Raw genomic sequence first — 27,201 nt, forward strand, 5'->3', positions numbered from 1 at the left:
CAGAATTTCTTTTTTTTAACTGTGGAAAGAGTTTATATCTCTGCAGAACCCATAAAAGTTTGTTGCAAAATATAAACAAGAGGGCCATGAAGGCCCTGTATCACTCACCTGACCTACTGACCTAAAGATCAACATTCCGACCAAGTTTCATTAAGATATGGTCATAAATGTGGCCTTTAGAGTGTTTACTAGTTTTTCCTTTAGTTTGACCTAGTGACCTAGTTTTGACCCCACATAACCCAGATTTGATCTTGGCCTAAAGATCATCAAGATTAACATTCTGACCAAGTTTAATGAAGAGTCATAAATGTGGCTTCTAGAGTGTAAACAAGCTTTACTTTTGATTTGACCTGGTGATCTAGTTTTTGACCCCAACTGAAGCAGATTTGAACTTAAAGATCATCAAGATTAACATTCTGACCAAGTTTTATGAAGATACAGTCATAAATGTGGCCTCTAGAGTGATAACAAGTTTTTCCTTTGATTTGACCTGGTGATCTAGTTTTTGACCCCATCTGATGCAGATTTGAACTTAAAGATCATCAAGATTAACATTCTGACCAAGTTTCATTAAGATATGTCATAAATGTGGCTTAAAGATCTTTGTTTTAACTAGCTTTACATTTGATTTGACCTGGTGACCTATTTTTTCACTCCACATGACCTAGATTTAAACTTGGCCTACAGATCATCAAGATTAACAGTTTGACGTAGTTTCATTTAGATACAGTCATAAATTTGACCTCTAGATTGTTAACAAGCTTTACCTTTGATTTGACCGGGTGACCTAGTTTTCGACCCCACATGACCCAGATTCAAAACTGACCTGGAGGTCATCAAGACAAACAATTGGGTTAATTCCCGCGAGTTTCAAACTTAAAATTAGGTCTCTGGAGTGTTAACAAGCTTTAGCTTTGATTTGACCTAGTGACTTAGTTTTTGACCTCACCTGAGCCAGGTTAAAGATCTGACCTAAAGATCTTCAAGATTAACATTCTGACCAAGTTTCATTAAGATAAGGTCATAAATGCGGCCTCTAGGGTGTTAACTAGCTTTTTCTTTGATTTAACCTGGTGACCTAGTTTTTGACCCCACCTAACCCAGGTTTTAAACTTGACCTAAAGATCATCAAGGTTAACATTCTGACAAAGTTTTATGAAGACAGAGTCGTAGATGTGGCCTCTAGTGTTAACAAGCTTTTCTTTTGATATGACTCAGTGACCTAGTTTTTGACCCCGCCCAAACCAGATTCAAAATTGACCTATAGATCATCAAGATTGACATTCTGACTAACTTCCATTAAGATACGGTCATAAATGTGGCTTATACAGTGATAACAAGCTTTTCCTTTGATTTGACCTGGTGACCTAGTTTTTGACCACAGATGACCCAATATCGAACTCGTCCAAGATTTTAATGAGGATAACATTCTGACCAAGTTACATTACGATTGGGCCAAAATTGTGACCTCTAGAGTGTTTAACAGTCAAATTATTGACGACGGATGACTGACGACAAGGGGCAATCATAAAAGCTTACCTTGAGCACTTGTCCTCAGGTGAGCTAAAAACACAAGAAATACCAAATGAAGGTTTCTAATAATTCATTTTATTTTTATCAACATAATTAAATATAACAACTTTTTAAAGTTTGCACTTGTGAATAGAAACTAATTCAGAAGAATACAATCACAGAATTTTGAAGTACCTATTCCAGAAATAAGATACAGTTTTGATATTTTAGAGATTTTAACTAGTAAATAAGAGTGCCCAAGGCCTTGTACTGCTCACCTGATGTAATTCTTATCACAGATAACCTAGTTTCTAATCTGGCCTACATCTCATAAAGACAAACATTTTCACCATGTTTATGTAGTTGGTAAGATCATTAACCAAGTTTATCAATTATCTGACCTAGTGACATAATTTGAACCAGACCTAGATTTCATACAGACAAACAGTCTGGCAAAGATTTATGATGATCAAGGTGTAGTATTAATCTCTAAAGTGTAATCAAAGTTTTTCTATGGTCTGACCTAACAGACCTAGTTTTTTCACAAGTAACCCAGTCACAAATTTATTCTACATTTTAAAGAGATCAACATTCTGACCTAATCTCATGAAGGTAGAAAATGTTAACAATGTCTTTCTACGATTTAACCTAGTCATCTTATTGTTGACCCCAGTGTCAAACTTGTTCTAAATTTCATACAGACAAACATTCTGAAAAAGGTTTACGAAGATCTAGTATAAAATGAGTGTTGACAAGGTTTTTCTATGATATGACCAATTTAAGTTAAAGATCTCTAGTTACCCATTTAGGAAACTGATTTAAGATTTCAAAGAGACGAACATTCTGACAAGAGTTTTATGAATATAAATAATAATTGTGGCCTCTAGAGCGTGAGCAATGTTTTTCTATGATTTGACCTAGTGACCTTGTTTAGGACCTTTGTTAACGAAGTTCTGATCTTGACCTACATTTTATAGAGACAAACATCATGACAAATATCTAGGAGCCTAAGAAGAAAACTAGTGTTAAAGAGTGTCAACAAGTTTTCTTATGAACTAGTTTTTGAACTTTTAAATTTGACCTAGATTTCAAAAAGACAAATTCTGACAAAATTTTCTGAAGATCAATTGTGGCCTCTTTTGAACTCGTTTTGTAACCAAGTTTGTCCTAGATTTTAAACAGACAAACATTCTGGCTGATTTTCATCTAGACGAGGTAGAAAATGTTATATCTCGGTGTTTACAAGGTTTTCTTATTAATTGATCTAGTGATCTAGTTTTGACAGACCCCATATGACCCATTAATGAACTTATCCAAGGTTTTATTGAGGGTAATATTTTGACAGTTTCAATAAGACTGGACTTAAATTTTAACCTTTTAAGTGTAAACAGTCACTCTGTCGACGACTCACGGTGACAGACAAAGGGTGGTCAAAATAGCTCACCTAGAGCACTGTGTTCAGGTGAGCTAAAAACACAATGAGAGTACAAATCTGTCATTAATTTCTTAGATGTGCATGCTCATATATGTCAGCATCATGCTGGTTTTACATTTACAATAAGAAAGTACTATCAATTCTAGAAAAAAGAAATAAATTGTTAAAAAAAATCATTTATGAAAGATCCCCATATTAAAGTACAATATAGAATAAAGCAATCTTTGAAATAATAATTAAAGGCTTTATGTAAAAAACATTTTTTGGATTGCACCCACTACCAGTCAGTTCTGTAGAATCTGAACACAGCTCAGAAAATATTATTAATTCGAAATAATTAAAATATTTTAACTTTTAAAATGCAGTGATTCTGTATACCCCACATCTCTATCTGCTTACTAACAAATTCCTCCTTACACAAGCATATAACTGCTACTTTTTTAATAAACAAAATTAACTAATGGAATATACAATATATCTAAAATACAGCATGTTAATCTTCTTCATCAAATTTATTTGAATTACAAACAATTACACTGATAGCAGGTAAAATGAGGTTGTTAACACAACGAGTTTCCATACAATTTTTCTGTGCATAGGTTCTACAGATCTGGTATTCTTAGCAAGAATAAAATTATAAAATATTGTCATGAACGAAAAATAAATATATCATTATACACAGCTGTTTGATGATCAATCTATACATATATTAACACACATTATCTACCTGATACCAATACATCTAAAATTGTCTTAGAATTGTCATACATTTATCCGATACCAATATTCCCAGTGTCTGTTCTTGTTTTACTTCTTCAAACTTTCAAAGAAACAACTAACGTAAATAAACAAATAATATATTACACTGTAAATTTTGAACAATTGGTTTTTCAGATATTGTTGTTTAAACTCTATAGTTTTACCTTAATGTTAATTACTGAACAACCTTAATTTAATTCTCTGATTAGTAAATAGATTATATTTATTGCATCATATATTGTGCAATGCCCACATTGAGCAATTCACATGTATACTCAAAGCAAATAAATTAAGCCTGCTGGTCAAATAAAGTCATCAGAAACCCCTTTTCATAATGTAAAACAAATTGGACTAATCATAAAAACTATCTGGGCCTAAGACTAAAGCCAGTGTCCAGACAGTTTACCAAACAAATTAGGATGCTATTGAGTTGTCTGACTGCCATTTGAAATATTATTTTTATGACATTTTTATTATGACCAGACAACCTTCAAGCTATATCTTCTGTATAAAAGCTTGGCAATATCAAAGACACACACAACAAAAGAATAAGACTTGACTTAGTGATCAAACTTTGTGATGTACATCTGGATATATTCTCTATATGATTTATACTTAAAATTTGGATACAATTACATTAAATAATATTGTTACTCTGATAATTGTTGGACAGACACTGTTAAATTTTGTTAGTAAAACTTAGTGACAGATTTTAAAATAAAATATGAATAATTCCCCATCAGTGTGTTGTGTTCCATGGTGAATCAAGACTTTGTGACACACATTAACAACCATACCCCAGCATTGTTATAAATAAATACTCAAAATATATAATTTGGTTTTAAAATTTGGCTTCTATAATACATTTATTGCAAGTGTGCTAGTTGTGAAGTAAATGAAAATTGTTTCATCAATAAAATTGATGAATATTTGCCTTCATCACCCCCTCCAAAACAAGTGTTTTTTTCTTATTTGTCTATAATTATATACTTGTAAAAAAATCAGTGCAGTGCCAGTTTGCATACTTCATACTGATTCAACATTAAAATATTTCATCCTAGTTTTTATTAAGTTCAATGTGTATCTTATCTACTGACATACTGTGTAGAAACAATTTTCCAAGTCTTGTTTACCTACTTCCTTTTGTTCAGGATCAGAAACCACAGAGGTTTTCAGCCACATTTTTACCATAACTACAAGTACTCCTTATAGCTCTGAACTGCCTCACAATTCAAATGTTTACATTCTTTAAACACTCACATGCTTTTAGTTGCTCAATATTTTCTTAATCTTGATCCTGCAGTTTATCCTGGCATTTACCTTAAGTACATAATCTTATGTTTCACTTCTTAAACAAGAGGGTCATGATGGCCCTCAATCGCTCACCTGAGTAATACGAGCAACATGTTTCAAATGGCAAACTGATGCTAAAATACTAGAAAGTAGGTCAGTAGGTCAAATTCATGGTCACTGAAAGTCAGTTTTCAGATCGGTATGCAAAACTGTACATGTCATCCAAATTTCAAGGCTGTATCTTAAAAAACAAGAAAGTAGGTCAGTAGGTCAAGGTCACAGTAAGGTGACCCATAATCACTTGGGTACATCAGGTAAATATAATTAAACAGTCTAGGAAATATGATCTGATAATTTTTTAAGTATTTTTTCCTATATAACTCATATAACAAGTGACCCGCATGGTGGGGCCTCTTTTTATTCCAGGGGCATAATTTGAATAATTCAGTTAGAGGTCCACTAGGCAATGCTACATACCAAATATCTGAAGCCTAGGTCTTTTAGTTTCAGATAAGAAGATTTTTAAAGTTTTCTCCAATATAAGTCTACGTAAAACTTAGGATCCTCAGGGCAGGGCCTCTTTTCACCCCAGGGGCACAATTTGAACAATCTTCATAGAGTACCACAAGGCAATGCCACATACAAAATATCAAAGGCCTCGGTCTTGTAGTTTCAGACAAGAATATTTTTAAAGTTCTTTCCTATATAAGACTATGTAAAACTAGGGGTCTCTTTTCATCCCAGGGGCACAATTTGAACCGTCTTCATAGAGGACCATTAGATGATGTCACATGCCAAATATCAAGGCTCAATGCCTTGCAGTTTTGGACAAGATTTTTAAAGTTTTTCCTTTCCTTTGCCATGGCAACCAGAGTACGCCTGGAATGAAATTCTTTGAATAATTTTGAAAGGGGGCCATCCAAGGATCATTCCTGTGAAGTTTGATGTAATTCTGCCCAGTGGTTTTCAAGAAGATTTTTTCAGAAAATGTTGACGGACACACGACGGACGACGGACACCGCACGACTGAAGATGGATGACGGACACTGATCGGTCACAGAAGCTCACCATGAGCCTTTGGCTCAGGTGAGCTAAAATCTGAACAAACAAATAAATGCTGCAAATAAGCTCTGTGCAAAAGTTATACTGACTGCCTTGGCACTTTGCCAATTGCTGAAAAACACCCACTGACCAGCATGATTTTCACAATAATATGACCACTTTCTTTTGATCATCAAAGAACACTTAAAATTAAAGCAGTATGATAGTATCACAGTTTATGGTGTTTTCATTCTGTTTTTGGATTTTTATTGATGCGCCAGGCACCCAATATATAGCGTAAACGTATCAACAACAAATCTCTACCCATCTGTAGCCAGCTCCAAATGGGAATCATTTTGGAACCTGAAAAACAGAGAGAAAGAAGTTTTTTTTGAAAAGAAGTTTAACTTGCTTTTACACCATTATCTAACACTAGTTTACATACCTTGGGAACCAGTCTCATCATTCTTACATCTGACTGGTTTATTCCAAGTTTTATCCTAGAATTGTCCGATGGCTATTGAACAATGTTGAAAGCAACAGTTACTGTAAACTTCACTCGGGAATCAAAAATTGCTTACATATGATTTTATCACAGTGACTATACAAGTCAACAAGAGTGTATAAAAAGTTACAGTCCAGAGATCAAACTGGTTTCTGATTTAATAATTCTGTGATTTCCCTACCAGCCTGTTTCAACTTTACTGTGTCTGATTCAGGCTCATAAGCTACAGAACTGAGTTTTGAGACCAAACTCGCCATTGGTCCGATGCCAATATGAAGGCAGACACAACTAATCACATCTTAAAGCTTTGTGACTGGTCTCAAAACACAAGCTTTTTTACCTCTAGTCTTATGTGCATTTGATCAGCTACCTTGACTTTTTAAATTTTATTTTGAACTACTGCAAGTCTAAGATATATTAAGAATAGACAATATCTTAATCTTCTCTCACATCGAAATGCTAAACATTTTCTTCAAGGAAAAGTTATATATTCTAAGTAGGCAAATTTCCTTTCTGTCCTATAGGACTTCATCTTAAAACAATTATCACAGGTTTCATGTCATTTTAAGTATAAGAGACATTGGTCGTAACAGTTAAAGAAGGAATTTTGATGTTTCAGCAGGAAAAGTTAAACAATAAAAAGAATATTACATCTGTGCACTTCTGCACTGACCTGATTGAACTCACTGAATAAAATTAATAAAAAATTCGACACAACCTTGCATTTTACTATTTTATTCAAATTGTTTAATAAATCTAATATGAAAAGCCACTCATGTAAAATCCTCTATTTATTAACTGGCTACATTATGTCATTCTTACCTTCAATTTCCTGCCAAGATATAGCTACCTCTCCTATTGGAATGTTAAATGTTTGAGCTAGGTATAACAAATCTACATCAAATGCCCTGAAATAGTAACATGTCTAAAAAAATGAAGTTTTTGAAATATTTTGTCTGAAAATTGAGATAAAAGCAGTGGTACTGGCAATGAAAACATATGCAACATTTTGTATCCAAAAGAAGATGTAAGTCCATTATAGTCTGACTGAACTTTGACCCTTTTCTCAAATTACTTAAACAGGAACTAAACTACAATGTTAATGATAAAACAACAACATTTATGTTGATATTTTGGCAAATCCACTCCTTACTCTTGACATGAAGATGATTTATTGATTCAATGAAGAACTGCAGAATGCAAATAAAAAATATACAATACATAACATTTTACTTACCATCGTTCTACATGTAGATTTGAGAAAAGTAAAATAGCTGCCTCTCGTGTTAACAATTTAAATCCACACTGTGTATCTTTAATTCCTTTCACACACAGAAAATACACAAGATAATGAAATCCATACATTAAAATTGTCCTAAATAATGACCTCTGAAACAAGAGATAAGAATCTTATTAATGTAAAGCCTGCTTAAAAGAATCCATTTGACTTGAAACATTTTCATTCCAGCTGACCCCAGGTGCCCCTCTATGCATTATTTTATCACATGAAAGGCACTTGGGGGTAGAACCACTGACCTTCTGTAAACCAGCTGCATGGATTCCTCACATGAAAAATTCAACGCTCTGAGTGAGGCTTGAACCCACATCAGATCTGAAGTCGGCTAACATAACCACTCGGCCATGATGGTCCCTAATATTCTCAGCAGATATGAATACAAAATGTACAATGAGGTAAAAATCAATGTCAAAGCCAACATGTAAGAAACCAGTATCTGTTCTTATTTTTCCGTCTGTTTTTGTCTTGTTTAAAGTCACTTTTACATAATAGTATCTTTTGTTGCAGTATATTCACAAGATTTGATTTATTTTACACTAGGCCTCGTGTTACTTTTCATTGCCTTCTTGATATAAAACATAACTGCCAGCGCCACTGACAGTGTCCAAAATTAATTTCATGAAAAATTTCACATCAAATTTATTTTGTATTTCCATGCTGCATAACATAACGGCTGATGAGATGTCATCTGTGTTAAAACATGTACAAACATCTGTCTGCACAATAGTACAGCAAACTGAATGTTACTTCACCTGTGCTATAGATTCCTGCTCTAAATGTGCCCTGGATCCACATACTACAGCCATATTATCCGAGTTCTTCTGTTTAGACATCTCCGTCTCCAGTTTGTCAAGATCACTAAATTTACTAGCACCATCTGCATCAGCAAACAAGAGTTGTCTCCCTCTAGCAACAAACATACCCTGCAATATCATAACTCTGTCAAAAAGAATTGCTACTTTTCAGCTAAAAACAGTCTCACAGTTACCAGATAGCTACTTTCATTAATAATTGTACAATTGTAGAAGCCATCTGTTCTAGTCGTGAATTATCAGACTGGTTCGAGAACATCAATTTTTCACTTGGAATGGCCACACAGGTTAATGGGCTAGTTTTTGTTTAATTCCATTGCAGATATTTTTTAAAACATTTTCGTAGAAAGAATCAGCGAGAATGTTGTATATGGTGAAGTAAACCTCCATTTTAGTATGATTAGTAATACTGGGTCACAGCGGTGTGATTTTGATGATTTTTTGCAGTAGGCAAAGTCTCTCTTAGAATATATATGTCCCCTTCTTCTCTCTTCATTTTATGTCAGTTTTAATAAACTTCTTCAGAACAAGGTGAGAAAGTATTAAATACAAGTAAGCCCATGGGCAGAATGTCGAGCCAGCCAGCTGTCAAATGTGACCTTTGACCAAGGGACCTGGTTCTTGCGCATGACACTCCATCTCATAATGGTGAACATTCATGCAAAGTTACATCAAAATCCCACCATGCATGAAAAAGAAATGCTCAGGACAAACTTCAATTTGACCTTTGACCTCCGACTGAGACCTTAACCATTGAGACAGGAACATTGGGTTTGCGCACGGCACTCCTCCATGTTGAGGTTAACATTCATGCCAAATATAAACAAGATTGCTCCATGCATGTCAAAGTTATGGTCCGGACAAATTTGGATGGATGCACATACACCGAACCACCAAGTGGCGACTAAGTTGAGCTCACCACAGAAAGGCTCGACAAAAATGAGCTTGGCTATGTGTCACAACACTGTGAAAATTTTATATAGAATATTTAGGGAATACTGTAAGTGTATTAATATTAGCGGAGTACTAATTTTTGCGCTATTAGTGGGAACGGGCATGCGCTAATTCATGTCTAGCGCTAATATTAGACTGAAATGAAAGGTTTTCCTAATAAAAAAGTAACATTTATCTATTGATAATACCGTAATTACAATGCAAGAAAACACAGAGAAATACATATTTATTGCGTAAATATGACAATAACTGCATTCCTAACTAATATTCTGCAAAATGTTTCAAATAGAATAATCAAACCTGCTTGAACATAGCGTAATACCGTAATTACAATGCAAGAGAGCACAGAGAAATACATATTTATTGTGTAAATATGACAATAACTGCATTCCTAACTAATATTCTGCAAAATGTTTCAAATAGAATAATCAAACCTGCTTGAACATAGCGTAATACCGTAATTACAATGCAAGAGAGCACAGAGAAATACATATTTATTGTGTAAATATGACAATAACTGCATTCCTAACTAATATTCTGCAAAATGTTTCAAACAGAACAAGTGAATGAAGTATTGCCATGCAATACAAAGTCCCCTACTGGAAGGCACCTAATTTTCTCTACTGCAGTATAACATAATGAACTGATATCTGTCAATGATGTATAAACAATATTGTACTACATATACAATATGTTATAACAACACACTTGGATTAAAATGTGCATATATAAAAACCCACAGTTGTTTTCATATTGAATTTTTTTGGCTGATTATAAAAATGTTATCATGTAAGTTATTTATAGAAACATACATCAAAATCCCTCCATGCATGAAGAAGAAATGTTCCGTACAAAGTCATTCTTGAATTTGACCTTTGACCTCTAAATATGACCTTGATCTTAGACCTAGGGACCTGGTTCTTGCGCATGACATGTTGTCTCATCCAGGGGAATATTTGTGCCAACTGATATCTAAATCCTGCTTTGCATGACAAAGTTATAGACCGGACAGGCAAAAAAATCCTCTTGACCTTTGATCTCAAAGTGTGACCTTGACCTTTAAGCTAGGGTACTGGGTGTCGTCTCATCATGGGAAACATTTGTGCCAAGTAATATTAAAATCCCTTCATGGATGGCAGAGTTATGGACAGGACAGGAAAAAAACTCTGTTGACCTTTGACCCCCAATTGTGACCTTGACCTTTGAGCTAGGGGTCCGGGATTTGCGCATGACACGTCGTCTCATCATGGGGAACACTTGTGCTAAGTGATATTAAAATCCCTTAATGAATGTCAGAGTTATGGACCAGACACGAAACAGACCCTGTTCATGCTATGTTAACATTTGACTGCTATGTGTGACCTTGACCTTTGAGCTAGGGGTCTGGAAGTTGTGCATGACACATTGTCTTATTATGAGGTACATTTGTGCCAAGTAATATTAAAATCCCTTCATAGATGGGAGAGTTATGGACCGGACAGGAAAAAAGCCTTGTTGACCTTTGACCTCCAATTGTGACCTTGACCTTTGAGCTAGGGGTCCAGGTTTTGCGCATGACACGTCGTCTCCTCATGGGGAACATTTGTGCCAAGTAATATTAAAATCTCTTCATGGATGGGAGAGTTATGGACCGGACAGGAAAAAAGCCCTGTTGACCTTTGACCTCCAATTGTGACCTTGACCTTTGAGCTAGGGGTCCTGGATTTGCGCATGACACATCATCTCATCATGGGGAACATTTGTGCCAAGTAATACTAAAATCCCTTCAAGGATGGGAGAGTTGTGGACCGGACAGGAAAAAAGCCCTGTTGACCTTTGACCTCCAATTGTGACCTTGACCTTTGAGCTAGGGGTCCGGGTTTTGCGCATGACACGTCGTCTCATCATGGGGAACATTTGTGCCAAGTAATATTAAAATCCCTTCATGGATGACAGAGTTATGGACCGGACACGAAATTGCGGACGGACGGAATGACGGAATGACAGAATGACGGAATGACGGAAAAGTGCATTCCTATAGTCCCCGAAACTGGTTTTCAACCAGTAGGGGACTAATAATCAAACCTGCTTGAACATAGTGCAAAAGTCATCTACTATTGTAAATTAAGTTGCCATTGTCCGTATACATTGTATATATACACCTTCGGAGTAGAATAAGATCGCCAGTTTGTCTGGTCGCGCTAATTACGAGTGTTACCATAACATTTAACTGCTTTGAAAACCAAGTGTGAATTTGAAAACAAACAATTATCACCATTCTGCATTGTATACATGTACAAAGTATAAATAAAATATAATGGAGATAATAACATTTATTTAATACTAGTATGAGATTTTTTAACAGTATAAGAAGAAAGAACAAGAGGGCCAAGATGGCCCTAGGTCGCTCACCTAAGAAACACTCCATAACAGTGTAAAACATGTTTGACCTAGAGATTTCATGGAAACAAATATTCTGACCAATTTTCATTAAGATTGGACCAAAAAATTGGTCTCTTGCGATAAAACAAGCATTTTCTTAGATTTGACCTAGTTTTTGACCCTAGATGACCCATGTTCAAACTCGACCTAGATTTTATCAAGGCAATCACTCTGACCAAAATTCATGAAGATCAACTGAAAAATACAGCCTCTATCATATACAGAAGTTTTTTCTTTGATTTGACCAAGTGACCTAGTTTTTGATCTCAGATGACCCATATTCAAATTCGACCTAGATTTCATTAAGGCAATCAACCTGACCAAATTTCATAAATATCAACTGAAAAAAACAGTCTCTATCGCATACACAAGATTTTTCTTTAATTTGACCTAGTGACCTAGTTTTTGACCTCAGATAACCCATATTCAAAACCGACCTAGTTTTCATCAAGGCAATCACTCTGACCAAATTTCATCAAGATCAATTGAAAAATACATCCTCTATTGCATACACAATGTTTTTCTTCGATTTGACCTAGTGACCTAGTTTTTGACCCCAGATGACCCATTTTCGAAATCAGCCTAGATCTTATCAAGGTAATCATTCTGGCTAAATTTCATGAAGATCAGTTGAAAAATACACAAGGTTTTTCTTTGATTTGACCTAGTGACCTAGTTTTTGACCCCAGATGACCCATTTTTGAACTTGGTCTAAATTTCATCAAGGCAATCATTCTGACCAAAATTCATGAAGATCAACTGAAAAATACAGCCTCTATCGCATACACAAGGTTTTTACGTGATATGACCTAGTGACCTAGTTTTTGACCCCAGATGACCCATTTTCGAACTCGGCCTAGATTTCATCAAAGTAATCATTCTGACCAAAATTCATGAAGATCAATTGAAAAATACCGCCTCTATCGCATACACAAGGTTTTTCTTTGATTTGACCTAGTGACCTAGTTTTTGACCCAAGATGACCCATTTTCGAACTCGGCCTAGATTTCATCAAGGCAATCATTCTGACCAAAATTCATGAAGATTAATTGAAAAATACAGCCTCTATCGCATACACAAGATTTTTCTTTGATTTGACCTAGTGACCTAGTTTTTGACCCGAGATGACCCATTTTCGAACTCGGCCTAGATTTCATCAAGGTAATCATTCTGACCAATATTCATGAAGAAGAATTGAAAAATACAGCCTCTATCGCATACACAAGGTTTTTCTTTGATTTGACCTAGTGACCTAGTTTTTGACCCGAGATGACCCATTTTCGAACTCGGCTTAGATTTTATCAAGGTTATCATTCTGACCAATATTCATGAAGATTAATTGAAAAATACCACCTCTATCGCATACACAAGGTTTTTCTTTGATTTGACCTAGTGACCTAGTTTTTGACCCGAGATGACCCATTTTCGAACTCGGCCTAGATTTCATCAAAGTTATCATTCTGACCAATATTCATGAAGATTAAATGAAAAATACAGTGTCTATCACATACACAAGGTTTTTCTTTGATTTGACCTAGTGACCTAGTTTTTGACCCGAGATGACCCATTTTCGAACTCGGCCTAGATTTCATCAAGGTTATCATTCTGACCAATATTCATGAAGATTAATTGAAAAATACAGCCTCTATCGCGCATACACAAGCTAAATGTTGACAGACGACAGACGCCGGACATTGAGCGATCAGAAAAACTCACCTGAGCATTGCTCAGGTGAGCTAAAAAGAAAATAGATCAAGATGCATAATATATATATATATATTGCTTTTATTTAAAAAAAAAAAAAAAAAAAAAAAAGAAGACTTAATACATAAGCAAACTTTAAGTAATATTTTTTTAAAGAAAAAACGTGTATATATAGTCCCGGGCAGAACTGTTTCATACAACAGTCACGTTTGGGCCATTCCGTATTTGATCGGAAATTTGTGTTTCAGCTACCGCCAACTGGCTATTTTAGCGCTGCTGATACTGCGCTAATACACATATGCGCTAATATGTCGAAACTACTCAATTTAAGATGTTAGCGCTAAAATTTAGCTGCACTAATATAAGTACACTTACAGTAGTATTTCAGCTACTACAACCTGTAAGGAGTAACATCTACTTGAAACATTAAAACTGGCTTTTAAAAAAAAATCAGCATCATTTCATTTCTTTTTTATACAGAAACTAGATAGTAGGAATAGAGCAGACATGATGCTGAAACAGTGGTACAATTTCTATAATAAAGGAGGGTAATACTTGAATTGACTGAACAGAAATACTGCAACCATCAGTATCTGAAACCTGGACTGTTTTACTGACATAAGAAAATTGAATGCCTACCAGTCGTATAGCTCCTCCTTTACCTCTGTTTTTCTCTAAAGCGAGTACTCTAACTTTATCTGTACCATAGTTCTTGCTGTATTCCAAGGCAGTCTGAAAAATAATGTAAGCTATAATTCAGATAGTATAACAATGTAAACCTATTAATAATACAATGTATAAACAGTGTAACTAATCCAACAGTACTCTAAACTTCATTAAACTCTTGCAGTAGAGTAATTAACATTCTGTTCTCTTTCTATGCTATACTTTAATAAGGTTAAACTTAAAAGTTGGCCTAACTAATACTTCAAGGTACTGACCTCTGGATTTTGGTTAAAAAAAAATCTTTCTTTAAAACTAAAATTTGGCCATATAAACATTCTGAACTGGAGTTTTGTTTCTAAATTATCCTAAAAATGCAAAATCAGGAAAGAAAAACATGTCTAAGTTGGGAATCGAACCAGAGCCACCTCAACAATCAAATTTAATTTACCAATACACCATCCGGGAAATGTTAAGTTTTATAATTATGCAGTTTACCTCCGGTATCCCATTACAAACGCTTTTCAATTTTGAAAGGAAAAATTAGTAAAATAACTAATTCTTAAGTGTCTCTATCCAAATAATCTATCAGTTACTAAGTTTTAAAACCTTCTTAAGAAATATGGCAATAATTTCCTAATATCTTAAAATTTCCCCTTTTTTTGTTGTTGTATAATCTGGTAATTAGTGCCTTTAAATCATAGTTCCAAAACTTTATAATTTCCTGCAATATCTAGAGCATAATAATAGGCTGATAACTCTACCTTTAATCACATATAATGTTAACAAGAGCTGTCCGTAAGACAGCGCGCTCAACTTTTCTCAGTGCTTGACTCTGAATTAGAGCTTTGCCAGTAAAAAAAAAATCCAAGTTAAACAGGGACATAACTCTGTCAAAATTCAAATCAGAGTTATGGGAATTGTGTCTCCTGGTGTAGACTTTGATAGCAAATAACTACTTTGAGTTTCAAGTCAAAAGCTTTAATAGTAACAGAGATATTTGTCTTTATCAAAAATTTTAACAAAAAATTCTAACTTAAAAAGGGTCATAATTCTGTCAAGATTCAATCAGAGTTATGGGGATTGTTTCTTCTGGTGTAGACTTTGATGGTAAATAAGTATTTTAAGTTTCAAGTCAAAAGCTTTGATACTAACAGAGATATTTGACTTTATCAAAAATTTTAACCAAAAATTCTAAGTTAGAAAGGGGCATAATTTTGTCAAAATTCAAATCAGAGTTATGGGAATTGTGTCTCCTGGTGTAGACTTTATTAGTAAATATCTATTTTGAGTTTCAAGTCAAAAGCTTTAATAGTAACAGGGATAATTGACATCAAAAATTTTAACAAACAATTCTAAGTTAAAAAGGGGCATAATTCTGTCAAAATTCAAATCAGAGTTATGGGGATCATTTCTCCTGGTGTAGACTTTGATGATAAATAAGTATTTGAAGTTTCAAGTCAAAGGCTTTGATAGTAACAGAGAAATTTGACTTTATCAAAAACTTTAACCAAAAATTCTAAGTTAAAAAGGAGCATAATTCTGTCAAAATTCAAATCAGAGTTATGGGGACTGTTTCTCCTGGTGTAGACTTTGATAGTTAATAACTATTTTAAGTTTCAAGTCAATAGCTTTGATCGTAACAGAGATATTTGACTTTATCAAAAACTTTAACCAACGCCTACGCCGGGGCGAGTGCAATAGCTCTACATTTTCTTCGAGAAGTCGAGCTAAAAAAACAATCTGCATGTAATATTACTACTGAAGATTATCAGTCCCAAATTCAACACTAGTAAATCATCACACAGTCACAGGAAACTAGATAGAACTTACTTCTGTAGTTTTATCTGTACTGCCATCATTGACCACAATTATTTCGTAACTAAATGATGGATTCTTTTTCTGAAATTTAAATAGTGAAAAACGATATGAATGCTTGCAAGAGAAAGAAATACCAAAGAGCAGATTTATTCTTAACAAATACAGTAGCTAAATCTAAGTACTTCTCGAAGTCTCTGGATTATGAACTTTCAAAAGTGGTATGTTATAGTGTCATTTTTCACAAACTGGGATTTTTGTATAAGCTATTTTAAAGATTTGAAGTTTATAAAAACTAAAAAGCTATGAGAAACAGATGAAAATAGAGGAAAAATATATGTTCCTTCAAGTCTTGGAAAAAGTACCAAATCTGCAAGATTCTATACACAGACTGTTTACAAATATCATATGTATTAATATATTTTTACGTAAGAATGAATTCTTCATTTAAATTCATAAAGAACTAGAGATGCTTTTGAGCAAAGCCCATATCTCCCACAACTGCCTAATCATCTAAATAGTAAGTCAGTCTTTATATATTGTTTACTTAATCCACATGTGCATGCGCTTTCTTGACACCAAAAGGACGCCTATACTACTACTTTTAAAAGTAGTATAGGTGCCGGTTTGGGGGCAAAACTGCGCAAGAAATCTTAAGTGTTTTTAGCTCACCTGTCACAAAGTGACAAGGTGAGCTTTTGTGATCGCGGGGTGTCTGTCGTCCATCCGTTCGTGCGTCCGTCCGTAAACTTTTGCTTGTGACCACTCTAGAGGTCACATTTTTCATGGGATCTTTATGAAAGTTGGTCAGAATGTTCATCTTGATGATATCTAGGTCAAGTTCGAAACTGGGTCACGTGCCGTCAAAAACTAGGTCAGTAGGTCTAAAAATAGAAAAACCTTGTGACCTCTCTAGAGGCCATATATTTCACAAGATCTTCATGAAAATTGGTCAGAATGTTCACCTTGATGATATCTAGGTCAAGTTTGAAACTGGGTCACGTGCCATCAAAAACTAGGTCAGTAGGTCTAAAAATAGAAAAACCTTGTGACCTCTTTAGAGGTCATATATTTCATGACATCTTCATGAAAATTGTTCAGAACGTTCACCTTGATGATATCTAGGTCAAGTTCGAAAGTGGGTCACGTGCCATCAAAAACTAGGTCAGTAGGTCAAATAATAGAAAAACCTTGTAACCTCTCCAGAGGCCATATTTTTCATGGGATCTGTATGAAAGTTAATCTGAATGTTCACCTTGATGATATCTAGGTCAAGTTCGAAAGTGGGTCACGTGCTACCAAAAACTAGGTCAGTAGGTCTAAAAATAGAAAAACCTTGTGACCTCTCTAGAGGCCATATATTTCAAGACATCTTCATGAAAATTGGTCAGAACGTTCACCTTGATGATATCTAGGCCAAGTTCGAAAGTGGGTCACGTGCCCTCAAAAACTAGGTCAGTAGGTCAAATAATAGAAAAACCTTGTGACCTCTCTAGAGGCCATATTTTTCATGGGATCTGTATGAAAGTTAATCTGAATGTTCATCTTGATGATATCTAGGTCAAGTTTGATAGTGGGTCACATGCCGTCAAAAACCAGGTCAGTAGGTCAAATAATAGAAAAACCTTGTGACCTCTCTTAAGGCCATATTTTTCATTGGATCTGTATGAAAACTGGTCTGAATGTTCATCTTGATGATATCTAGGTGAAGTTCGAAACAGGGTCATGTGCGATCAAAAACTAGGTCAGTAGGTCTAAAAATAGAAAAACCTTGTGACCTCTGTAGAGGCCATACTTATGAATGGATCTCCATAAAAATTGGTCAGAATGTTCACCTTGATGATATCTAGGTCAAGTTTGAAACTGGGTCACGTGCCATAAAAAACTAGGTCAGAAGGTCAAATAATAAAAAAACCTTGTGATTTCTCTAGAGGCCATACTTTTCATGGGATCTGTATTAAAGTTGGTCTGAATGTTCATCTTGATGTTATCTAGGTCAAGTTTGAAACTGGGTCAGCTGCGGTCAAAAACTAGGTCAGTAGGTCTAAAATTATTTAAATCTTTTGACCTCTCTAGAGGCCATATTTTTCAATGGATCTTCATGAAAATTGATCTGAATGTTCACCTTGATGATATCTAGATCATTTTCGAAACTGGGTCATGTGGTCAAAAACTAGGTCAGTAGGTATAAAAATAGAAAAACTTTGTGACCTTTCTAGAGGCCATATTTTTCATGAGATCTTCATGAAAATTAGTGAGAATGTTCACCTTGATGATATCTAGGTAAAGTTCAAAACAGGGTCACGTACCTTCGAAAACTAGGTCCATTGGTCAAATGATAGAAAAACCTTGTGACCTCTCTACTGGCTTGCGAGTAGTCCCCGGACAGAAATCGCATATATTTCGTCCTCAAAAGCTTAACCAATATCAAGAATAAAAACGATTTACATATATACAAAACTTAGCTCTGGTATTACCAGTTTAGGGTTTTTCCTGTGAAATGACATCACGTTCGCGGGGGATTAGCGAGGCCCGAAAAGGGGTCTATAGAACGTCAAATTTTAACATGCTCGATAGTAATGCCCGGACACCAATTTTTCATGAATATATTTATCGGGAACTGCCCATATGAGCTGGAATTATGAAAAAGACAAATGATATTTTATATAACTGTAAAAAGATCACAAGTTTGCGTCCTATTTATTTGTCCTGGCCACACGGAAATTGCGACAACAGAAAACAGAATAATTATGCTTGTATTATATCTGGACAATGTAGTGCTATAACACCTCTAATATTTTGGCAAATTAATATTGTTGTTGTCACAAAGAAAATAACTTTTCTTGTTGAAAGTGTATGTATCGTCTGCTAGTCGTGAAGTAAAGACATGTAGCCTTAATTTTAAAACCCTCCAGAGGGACCTCTCTTGCGCATGCGCATTAAAAACGGAAGCCCCGCCAGTGAAAATGTAAACAAGTAACCTTTGGGTAGGATTTCCACGATAATTATACTCAAATGATTACCTGTGAAAAAATGAACTTGATAAACTTCTTCAAAACAAGCGTCTGTATGATTAGGCACAAAAATATATAGACGAATCGCGTGAATAGAGCGTTGCGGGCGGGTGTCCTTGGACTACTGCTGTCCGGGGACTACTCGCGTGCCAGTAGAGACCATATTTTTCAATGGATCTTCATGAAAATTAGTCAGAATTTTTATCTTGATAATATCTAGGTCAAGTTCAAAACTGGGTCACATGAGCTCAAAAACTAGGTCACTATGTCAAATAATAGAAAAAACGACGTCATACTCAAAAAAGGGGCATGTGGGAAGAGGTGAGCGATTCAGGACCATCATGGTCCTCTTGTTTGGTAATTCAAGGGCCATAATTCCGAAGTGCCTAGGCCGATTTGGCTTATTATCGAACTTGGCCGAGCACTTATTGACAGACACATTTTGTTGAAGCTTGGTGAAGATCGGATGAGAAATGTTCGACTTAAGAGTGCAGACAAGCTTTGTGACAGACAGACAAACAGACACACAGACTGGAGTAAATCAATATGTCTCCCACACCACGGTGTGGTGGGAAACATAATTAGTACCTGTCTAGCTTCAAGATATCCAAGTGCTTCATCCATCATAGACGGTACTGAAATAGGTCAATCAGATATAGCACAACAAATTCATTTAGGAAACAAAATTAGTAAATTGAGTAATTTTCAGAGTTCAAGCCAAATGAAATATGTAATATTATTGGATAATCTATAAATTGCTTTATTCTTCACTCATTTCCAGTATATTTCCTTTTCATTTGTTAATAGTTCTTGCATTTTGCAAATTTCATACATTTTGTTGTATTTAACATTAGCGTCTGCTTCCTGGTCCACTGCAGAACTAGTATGCATACAACTCAATACAAATCTAATAAGCTATAAATATATGTCTAAAATTTAAACTTAAACTACTAAAATTTTTGCTTGCTCAATTATTATTCTTAAATAAGCACAGACCATAAAGAAACTCTGCATGAATGTAACTTCCAATGATTGTGATGAATAGCTGTTAGGTCTGCAAATTTATAGCAGCATACACTAAATAGAAAGAAATTTATATTCTGAGTTCTGAAACCTAAGTCCAAATTTCAGACTTTAAACTGTGATAAATATGTGCCTAGACCAGTCCCATATGACATCTGTACTTAGGTTCCAAACATGCTCACTTGTTCTATGAAATTTCTAACAAGCTCTCTACTACAGAAGTTAATGTTCAATGATTGCATAATGTACTAAATCAAAGCTCCATGACCAAAATTATATCTTACATCTGTCTTCCTCGAAGTATGCTGGCACAATAACTGACAGATCTATGCTGGGTGGGTCATGTATACTTGGGAACCGGAATTTCTCATTTTTGGATGGATCCTCATAGAACTTTTCACTCTCATATCTGCCAAGGTTTGGATACGGCTTTGATGTCATGTATATACCAATTACAAGCTGAAAAAGAGATAATTCAATAACTTAACCCTTACCCTGCTAAATTTCTATAATGAACTTGTCCATCTTTCAATTTAGACAGTACCATTACCTGTTTAAAGGGGTGCATACCAAAAAGATACTGACTGAATGACGAACAGTGCAGATCATGATAGTTTTACATAAACATCAAGCAAGTGAGGTTTAAAAATAAACTGATTAATACAGTCAAGTGTGCAGCTTCACATGACTGAGGTAGAAATTTAAAACACGCAGACATACATGGAGCTTAAAAGTGTTTTGCTTACAAAACAGGTGGTTTTCTCATTAGTTACTGGCTGGCGACCACCAAATCTGGACGACCACCAAACCGGACAGTCCCGTAAACGCTCTATTTCGGTCTTTATTAAACCTTGCTTATCTGTTTACGATCAAATGGATGCTTCATTTTCAACAACATATCGAAGTTACAACGGTTAAATTTAAGTATTTTAGTAGAAATGCTACATTTCATTTCGTCTGCACTCACAAAGCATGTTTACATGTTGGGGGAAGTTGCAAGTGGCGTGGTGCGCATGCGCAGTATTTCCGTAGGGTCCCGCCATTAAATCTGAAGGCCCAATGCAAATTTGAGGTAAGCAGACGAGACGTTTAGTAAACACTTAAAACTGGGGAAATACAGCTTTGATAATTTAGTGCATGATTTTAATACACCCTAAAATACATTTTCATATCAAAATATCCTCTTCGAAAAGTGAAATTTTAAAAGATTTAGTCAGGACAGATACGATCAAATTATCGGTTAAAGAGAGGTAATTCGTACAATTCTATGACTCAGACACTGGACTACTTTCCCTTGGTTGAAAATAAAGTTTAATTCAATGTTGAACGTAAATTGAAAATCAATAAAGTGACTACTCTCTGTCTGTAAACATGGTACTGTTTGACCTTAAAACGACGTGATTTGGTGGCCCTTCATTTGGGCCTCAAAAAAGTACTTGACCTAATTTTAGAAATAAACATATTAGCTCTTTAGTTGGGAGGAGAACCTGGCTTTGTTCACGTGAAATTTCAACCATTAGATAATTATATCTATTTTCCAAATTTTTTTCCAAAAGTGTCTGGTTGTAGGACGCTAGCCAGTAGAGCATAATATTATAATGATTGTTTTTGAAATAAGCTTTCAAGACATGTAATTCTTAGAGTGAAAAATTGAGTTTAAATATGTCTTTTTTTAGCCTCCAAAGTTAGCAATACTATTTGCGTCGCTGGTTATATACACATAGAAGGAAAACTTTCCGCATTGTTTTGAATGGCAAGTGGGTTGTGCGTGGAGGGCTTTATAGTCTACAGTAAACCTCGCTTATAAGGAACAGCTTGGGACTTCTAAAAATTGTTCCTTATAACCGAGGTTCCTTATATCCGTATAGCGAACTAGTTCCTTGTAACCGAGGTTTGTATAACCAACACAATTTGTATAGCGAACAGTATTTGACTAACGTTTGAAAAGGGCTCACTCTCGCACTCCGGACTGACCACGAATCTTTATGTGAGAAAGTTGCGAGTCTAGTACAGGTCCTTTCCTGGAGAGATGGTAAGGTCTGCATGCATATGGCTGAGATACTGTTGAAACACGGCGTTAAACCTAAACTAAGCCAAAATGTAAGTCAGTATGAATGACAGTAATTTGTGTTTATTTTTTGTCGGTAATTTCTATCTTCTTTTTCAGAGAGCGCTTCATTATGACTATAAGATATATATGTTGCAGCTAGTTCCCTTACCTTGCTCGACTGCATGTTATGATGGGCATCAATACTAATATAAAATAACTGTTCAAATCTTTATTATAAAAATGTTAAATTTGACTACCCATTAAGATCTAAAAGTAGGATGTTTTGACATACTGTGTATTGCGACTAGACAACGGCGCCATAAATACAGATTAAAATGGTTTAAAGTTTCCTACTGTCCATTTTAGCACCTGCTTTATTTTTTACAATTGGAAATTTGGTAAACTGGACTGTTTGCCATTGTTAATCACGCATTATTAGCACATTTGTTTAGGATAATATGACCGTGACCGTGACTGATTTTCGTTCACTACTGTTACGTGAAATACCCTAATACATGTAGCTTTAGTACATAATTTGAGTAAATATAAGTCTACTATCTTCTAGTACTTGGTAAATGTTAATGATGCTATTATATATTTTCTTTTTATTGTATCAATGAATATCATAGAAATGAAATAATTTGTGTTTATTCATATGCATGAAAGCGCGTGAAAGTGCTGGCGTTACTCTGACTTCATCAGCGATTCTGCTGCTTATTTCTGGTTTTCAATTATTTTTATTCTTTATGTCTGTTCGCTATAACCGAGGTGTTAACCACTGAATTTCGTACTTCTGGACTGGAAGAAGTGTTCCTTATAACCGAGTGTTCCTTATAACCGAGTTCCCTATAACCGAGGATTTTTACATTGAATAAAGAAGGAATTAGATCGGGGAATTGATAAGTGTTCCTTATAACCGAGTTCCTTATAAGTGAGGTTTACTGTATATAAATCAAAGGGCCCTTTTGCGTCCAATTAGTTGGGCTAACTCCAGGACTAGAGTAGTTCTGGCTACCATAACTTAACTTACACTGTTTTTATTTTCTGATGGTCGCATCCATTAAGTTATGGTAAAACCCCATTTGGTTAACTAACCAGTATCAAACCGCAACATCTCTCACAGTCTCTTGTGAGAAACTAATGATGTCATGCAACAGTACAGAGCAAATGGTTATTTTTGAAAATCCAGATCAAAATTTTACGTATTTATGAATTCAATTTAATTATAAATTTAATAATAACATAACCATTTTGGATAAAATTCATAAAAAACCTACCCTAGAAGGTTTAAGTTCTTAGAAAAGGTCAATAAATAATGATTCTATTGGCTTTCAAAATGAGGAGTACCCTGATCAGGTGACAACGGCAATGGCGGACAAAATATTGCAGATAGGGGTACCAATTTGAAACTTGTGTATATAACTTGAGTTCAAATTACGTTGCACTGATTATTTTATGCCAGATCAAAAGAAAAATGGATCAGAAATATTTTAAAGTAAAACAGGTCTAGGAAAGTGGTATATTTACAGATTATCTATAAATTTACAGATTGTGTGTATGAAAACTGATTGAATTACATTTATTCTCATAACCGCAGCTTTGAATTAATTGGTTTATTCACAGTATGCATAAATTAAGGTCATTTGTGAGTTTCAGCCATTTTTGTTGACTTTTGAGTTTTTGGCCTTTTCTGAAAAATCAAAATCAACAGAAATGACTGAAAGTTACAATTGATCTTTTTTATGCATACCATAAGTAAATCAATTAATTTCAAGCTGCGATTTTGTGTCTACGCATAATTTTAGCAGTTTTCAAATACTTGATCTTTAAATTTATAGATTGAAAAATCTGTAAATTTATTTATTATTTGAATATTCTGGTTGTTTTAACTTACTTCGATGTAATTATTTACACAAGCGATTGTCAACTGCAGGGGAATTCCAGTTACAGTGCGCATGCGCACAAATTGAAGCCCCTTGAAGGTAAACATCAGTCAATTGATGCTCTCATTTGCAGGCGATACAGTGAAAACATTCCGATAGTAATAAAATAAAACAAAGAAAGTCAGAAAAATCAACCCATTCACTATACTGCGGCATTAAATTATCGACTAAAAATGGGGAACCAAAATAGATGGGTATTTACCTACGATATCGTAGATCAATCAAATGTTTAGCAGCAGTGTCCATGCCTGAGTGGTCAGGACGTTAAACTACCAATTTTGAGACCATTCTTGTTCTTTTTATTTAAAAATTGTAAATTATATTAAAAGGTCTTCATTTCTTTTCATTTTTTTTTTGTAATATTACCAGTTCTCTCAATACGTTCCGTCATTTTCAGCATGATGTTGCGGACCAGGGGTCTAGCTAGGTCCAAATTTTTGGGAGAAGTCACTTCTCCCTCAAGCTGTTTTAGAGGGAAGTGGGGCGACTTTAGGGAGAAGTGGGGAAACTTTTTCTACCGCAATGATGTTGAGTGATTCGAAAGGTGGCTGTAATTTTCTTGTTTCTTGATAAAAAAAACATTGATGTGACCATTCATTTTCTTAGTTAGATCACTTCCCATACAGTGGTTATCGTTTTGTTACAAAATTCTGAAAAAAGTCGTTTTCAAAATTCAAGCGGATGCTATAAATATAACAAGCCGAATTTTGGTTATATCTTGTACATGTATGAAGTGTTTATTATTAACACCGAGCAAAGAAGTAGAAGTGTATTTATTTTTTATAGCTCTTTGCACCGAGTCATTCACCGAAGAATGTCAGTATCTCACTCGAAATATAAAACTGAAAGTAAAATGTGTACAGTAATCTAGAAATACATAAATTCATCGATGGAAGTCAATTTAACGTAGTTAATACATTACATGTCGTTCTTTTATCATAGATAACAAATAATTGTGTACCATATTCTAATTAATCGCATGGTTAATCAGCAGTTTCTTTAATAAAACATTGTTGTTTTTTTTGCACTCAAACATGTTGACAATTAATGCGAAGTGTCAAAGACGTAAACGCGGCGCTGACTGGCTTAACACAATAGACTCTGGTGTATCGGATAATTTGATTCGCTTTCACACTTCTCGGGATAATCTCGCAAGTACCTGAGGTAGGCGGAGCTTAAATTATGCTGCCGGCGTGAGTTTGTGTATTCGACACTCATTATGACACGGTGCAAATTGTCAACAGTCTGGGTAGCAGTAATTAGCGAGTGCGGAAATCAAAGAAAATCTGCCGACTTGCATTTCGCTTTGAGGTTAGATTTGAGCGAAGTTTGAAGTTCTAGAGCGCCTATTTCGCTCAAGTTGCCCAGTCGCGAGAGCCCTGCGGACGCCATTCAAAGTGATTAGACGTAACTGTAATGAGCGTATTACAAATCCAGTATTTATTGTTAAATTCTTGAAATATACATTTCAAATCATCATCACGCCTTAGAATTATGTTTTAATTTTGAATATATGTAACGAAATTGGAAACGTTTGCTTTTACAGAAAGATTACAACTGTTACAATGAAAGGTCCAGAAAACTACTCGGAATAACTGAGATATTAATGGAATTAACTGCCCCTTTTGAGGCCTCACCAACATCTGTGTTAATGAACGCAAGTGTAATACGAATTCTGCATGGCGTTTATCAGTCAGGGGTGTAACTGTTTCAAGTTATTGCAGTTTATAACCCACTTGAGTTATTGCCTGTATTTTCATAACTTGTTTCAATTATCATAAAATATTACAAAGCCCTCTTGTGCCAATTCCTCATTTTGAATGTGACTAATGCAATTATTTCCTGAATCCTTGCACTCTTATCTTTCCACCTATGCAGTAAATTATTTTAAGCAAGGCTGATAAAGTTTTACGCAATAGGTTTAAAGCTATAAAACTCATAGCATCCCATTATGCTTATCAGGTCACGATCAGACTAAAAGAGAATTTGATTAACCGCAGATTGCTACTTATTTCACTGTATAGGTCACTTTGTGAGAACAGTAAAAAGACTTTTTTTGAATAACTTATCTGAGTTAACTTATACTTTATAACTAATACAGGTTATACCAATGCTTCAAAAAGTAACTGAAATAGGTTACATAACTTAAAACAGTTACACCCCTGACTGTTGAGAACCTAGCTTTTTTCTGTGAAAATTTTATGTTTCTACTATTTTTTGTTTGAAAGTAACTGGCAAAACATAGCGATTTCGGTCCGTAAACTACTGGGAAACCAGTAGAGTATCTGTAAATTTACAGATAATCTGTAAATATTCCACATTCCTAGACCTGTAAAAGGTGACCGTGAGTCCACTGCATTCCACTTTACGAAATTACAGCGTGACAGACTTCTGGCACGATTCCTGGTTAGGTTTCAGTACAGGATTCGTTTCAGCTCAGAGATCCACAACAGCATATAAACATCTCCGAGCTGAAAGTTTTTAGCTAGGACTAGAGTATTGGTCAGATTACAGTACCTCTAGCCTCTGGTTATTTTAAATGACCAATTTGTTACATTTGGATGTGTATTTTCTACAATGATGTGCCGGTATTCTGACAGTGTATTTTGATGTCAAACTCACATCAAACTTGCCCTAGCACCCACCAGTGGCAGTCTTGCGTCAGAATTAAAATTTCTACGAGCACGACTGTCAGCATTTATTTTGACACAGTTACAACTGATTTGGGACTAAAATAGAAATAGGATACTAACCAACACAAATAAGACAGCGGCTAAGAATGCCACAGTACAGAATACGCATGAAAACGTTATTTCCATCCTTGCAAGTTACAGCTGCAAAAACCCGGAAGTTGAAACATGCCACGACGCTGGTTCATTTGGACGCTTTCAATGAGCATTCAAACACTTTCACGAGTGTAAGACATATACCACTAAATTAGGATTAGGCATACAACA

The 27,201-nt window shown here is 35.0% G+C and overlaps 1 protein-coding gene across 1 annotated transcript; it reads right to left on the reverse strand.

Annotated features, from left to right (window-relative positions):
- Nucleotides 1–1,586: 1,586 nt before the first annotated feature.
- LOC123556342 (dolichyl-phosphate beta-glucosyltransferase-like) lies at nucleotides 1,587–27,136 on the reverse strand. Its single transcript, XM_045346972.2, has 9 exons — nucleotides 26,998–27,136; nucleotides 20,536–20,710; nucleotides 19,817–19,863; nucleotides 16,230–16,298; nucleotides 14,373–14,465; nucleotides 8,595–8,765; nucleotides 7,783–7,934; nucleotides 7,368–7,453; nucleotides 1,587–6,403 (listed from the first exon to the last, which is right to left on the reverse strand). Exons 1-9 carry the CDS (start codon nucleotides 27,061–27,063, stop codon nucleotides 6,288–6,290), a joined length of 975 nt encoding a protein of 324 aa, XP_045202907.1. The 5' UTR covers nucleotides 27,064–27,136; the 3' UTR covers nucleotides 1,587–6,287.
- Nucleotides 27,137–27,201: the final 65 nt, after the last annotated feature.

Source organism: Mercenaria mercenaria, chromosome 5 (genome assembly GCF_021730395.1).
Source record: "Mercenaria mercenaria strain notata chromosome 5, MADL_Memer_1, whole genome shotgun sequence".
Lineage (NCBI taxonomy): Eukaryota > Metazoa > Mollusca > Bivalvia > Venerida > Veneridae > Mercenaria > Mercenaria mercenaria.

Coding starts and splice junctions, on each gene's coding strand:
- LOC123556342 (XM_045346972.2), bottom strand. CDS start 27,063: ATGGAAATAACGTTTTCATGCGTATTCTGTACTGTGGCATTCTTAGCC. Junction 7,935..8,594: donor AGCAGGAATCTATAGCACAG/GTGAAGTAACAT, acceptor CTCTTGTTTCAG/AGGTCATTATTTAGGACAAT. Junction 6,404..7,367: donor ATCTTGGCAGGAAATTGAAG/GTAAGAATGACA, acceptor TCTGTTTTTCAG/GTTCCAAAATGATTCCCATT.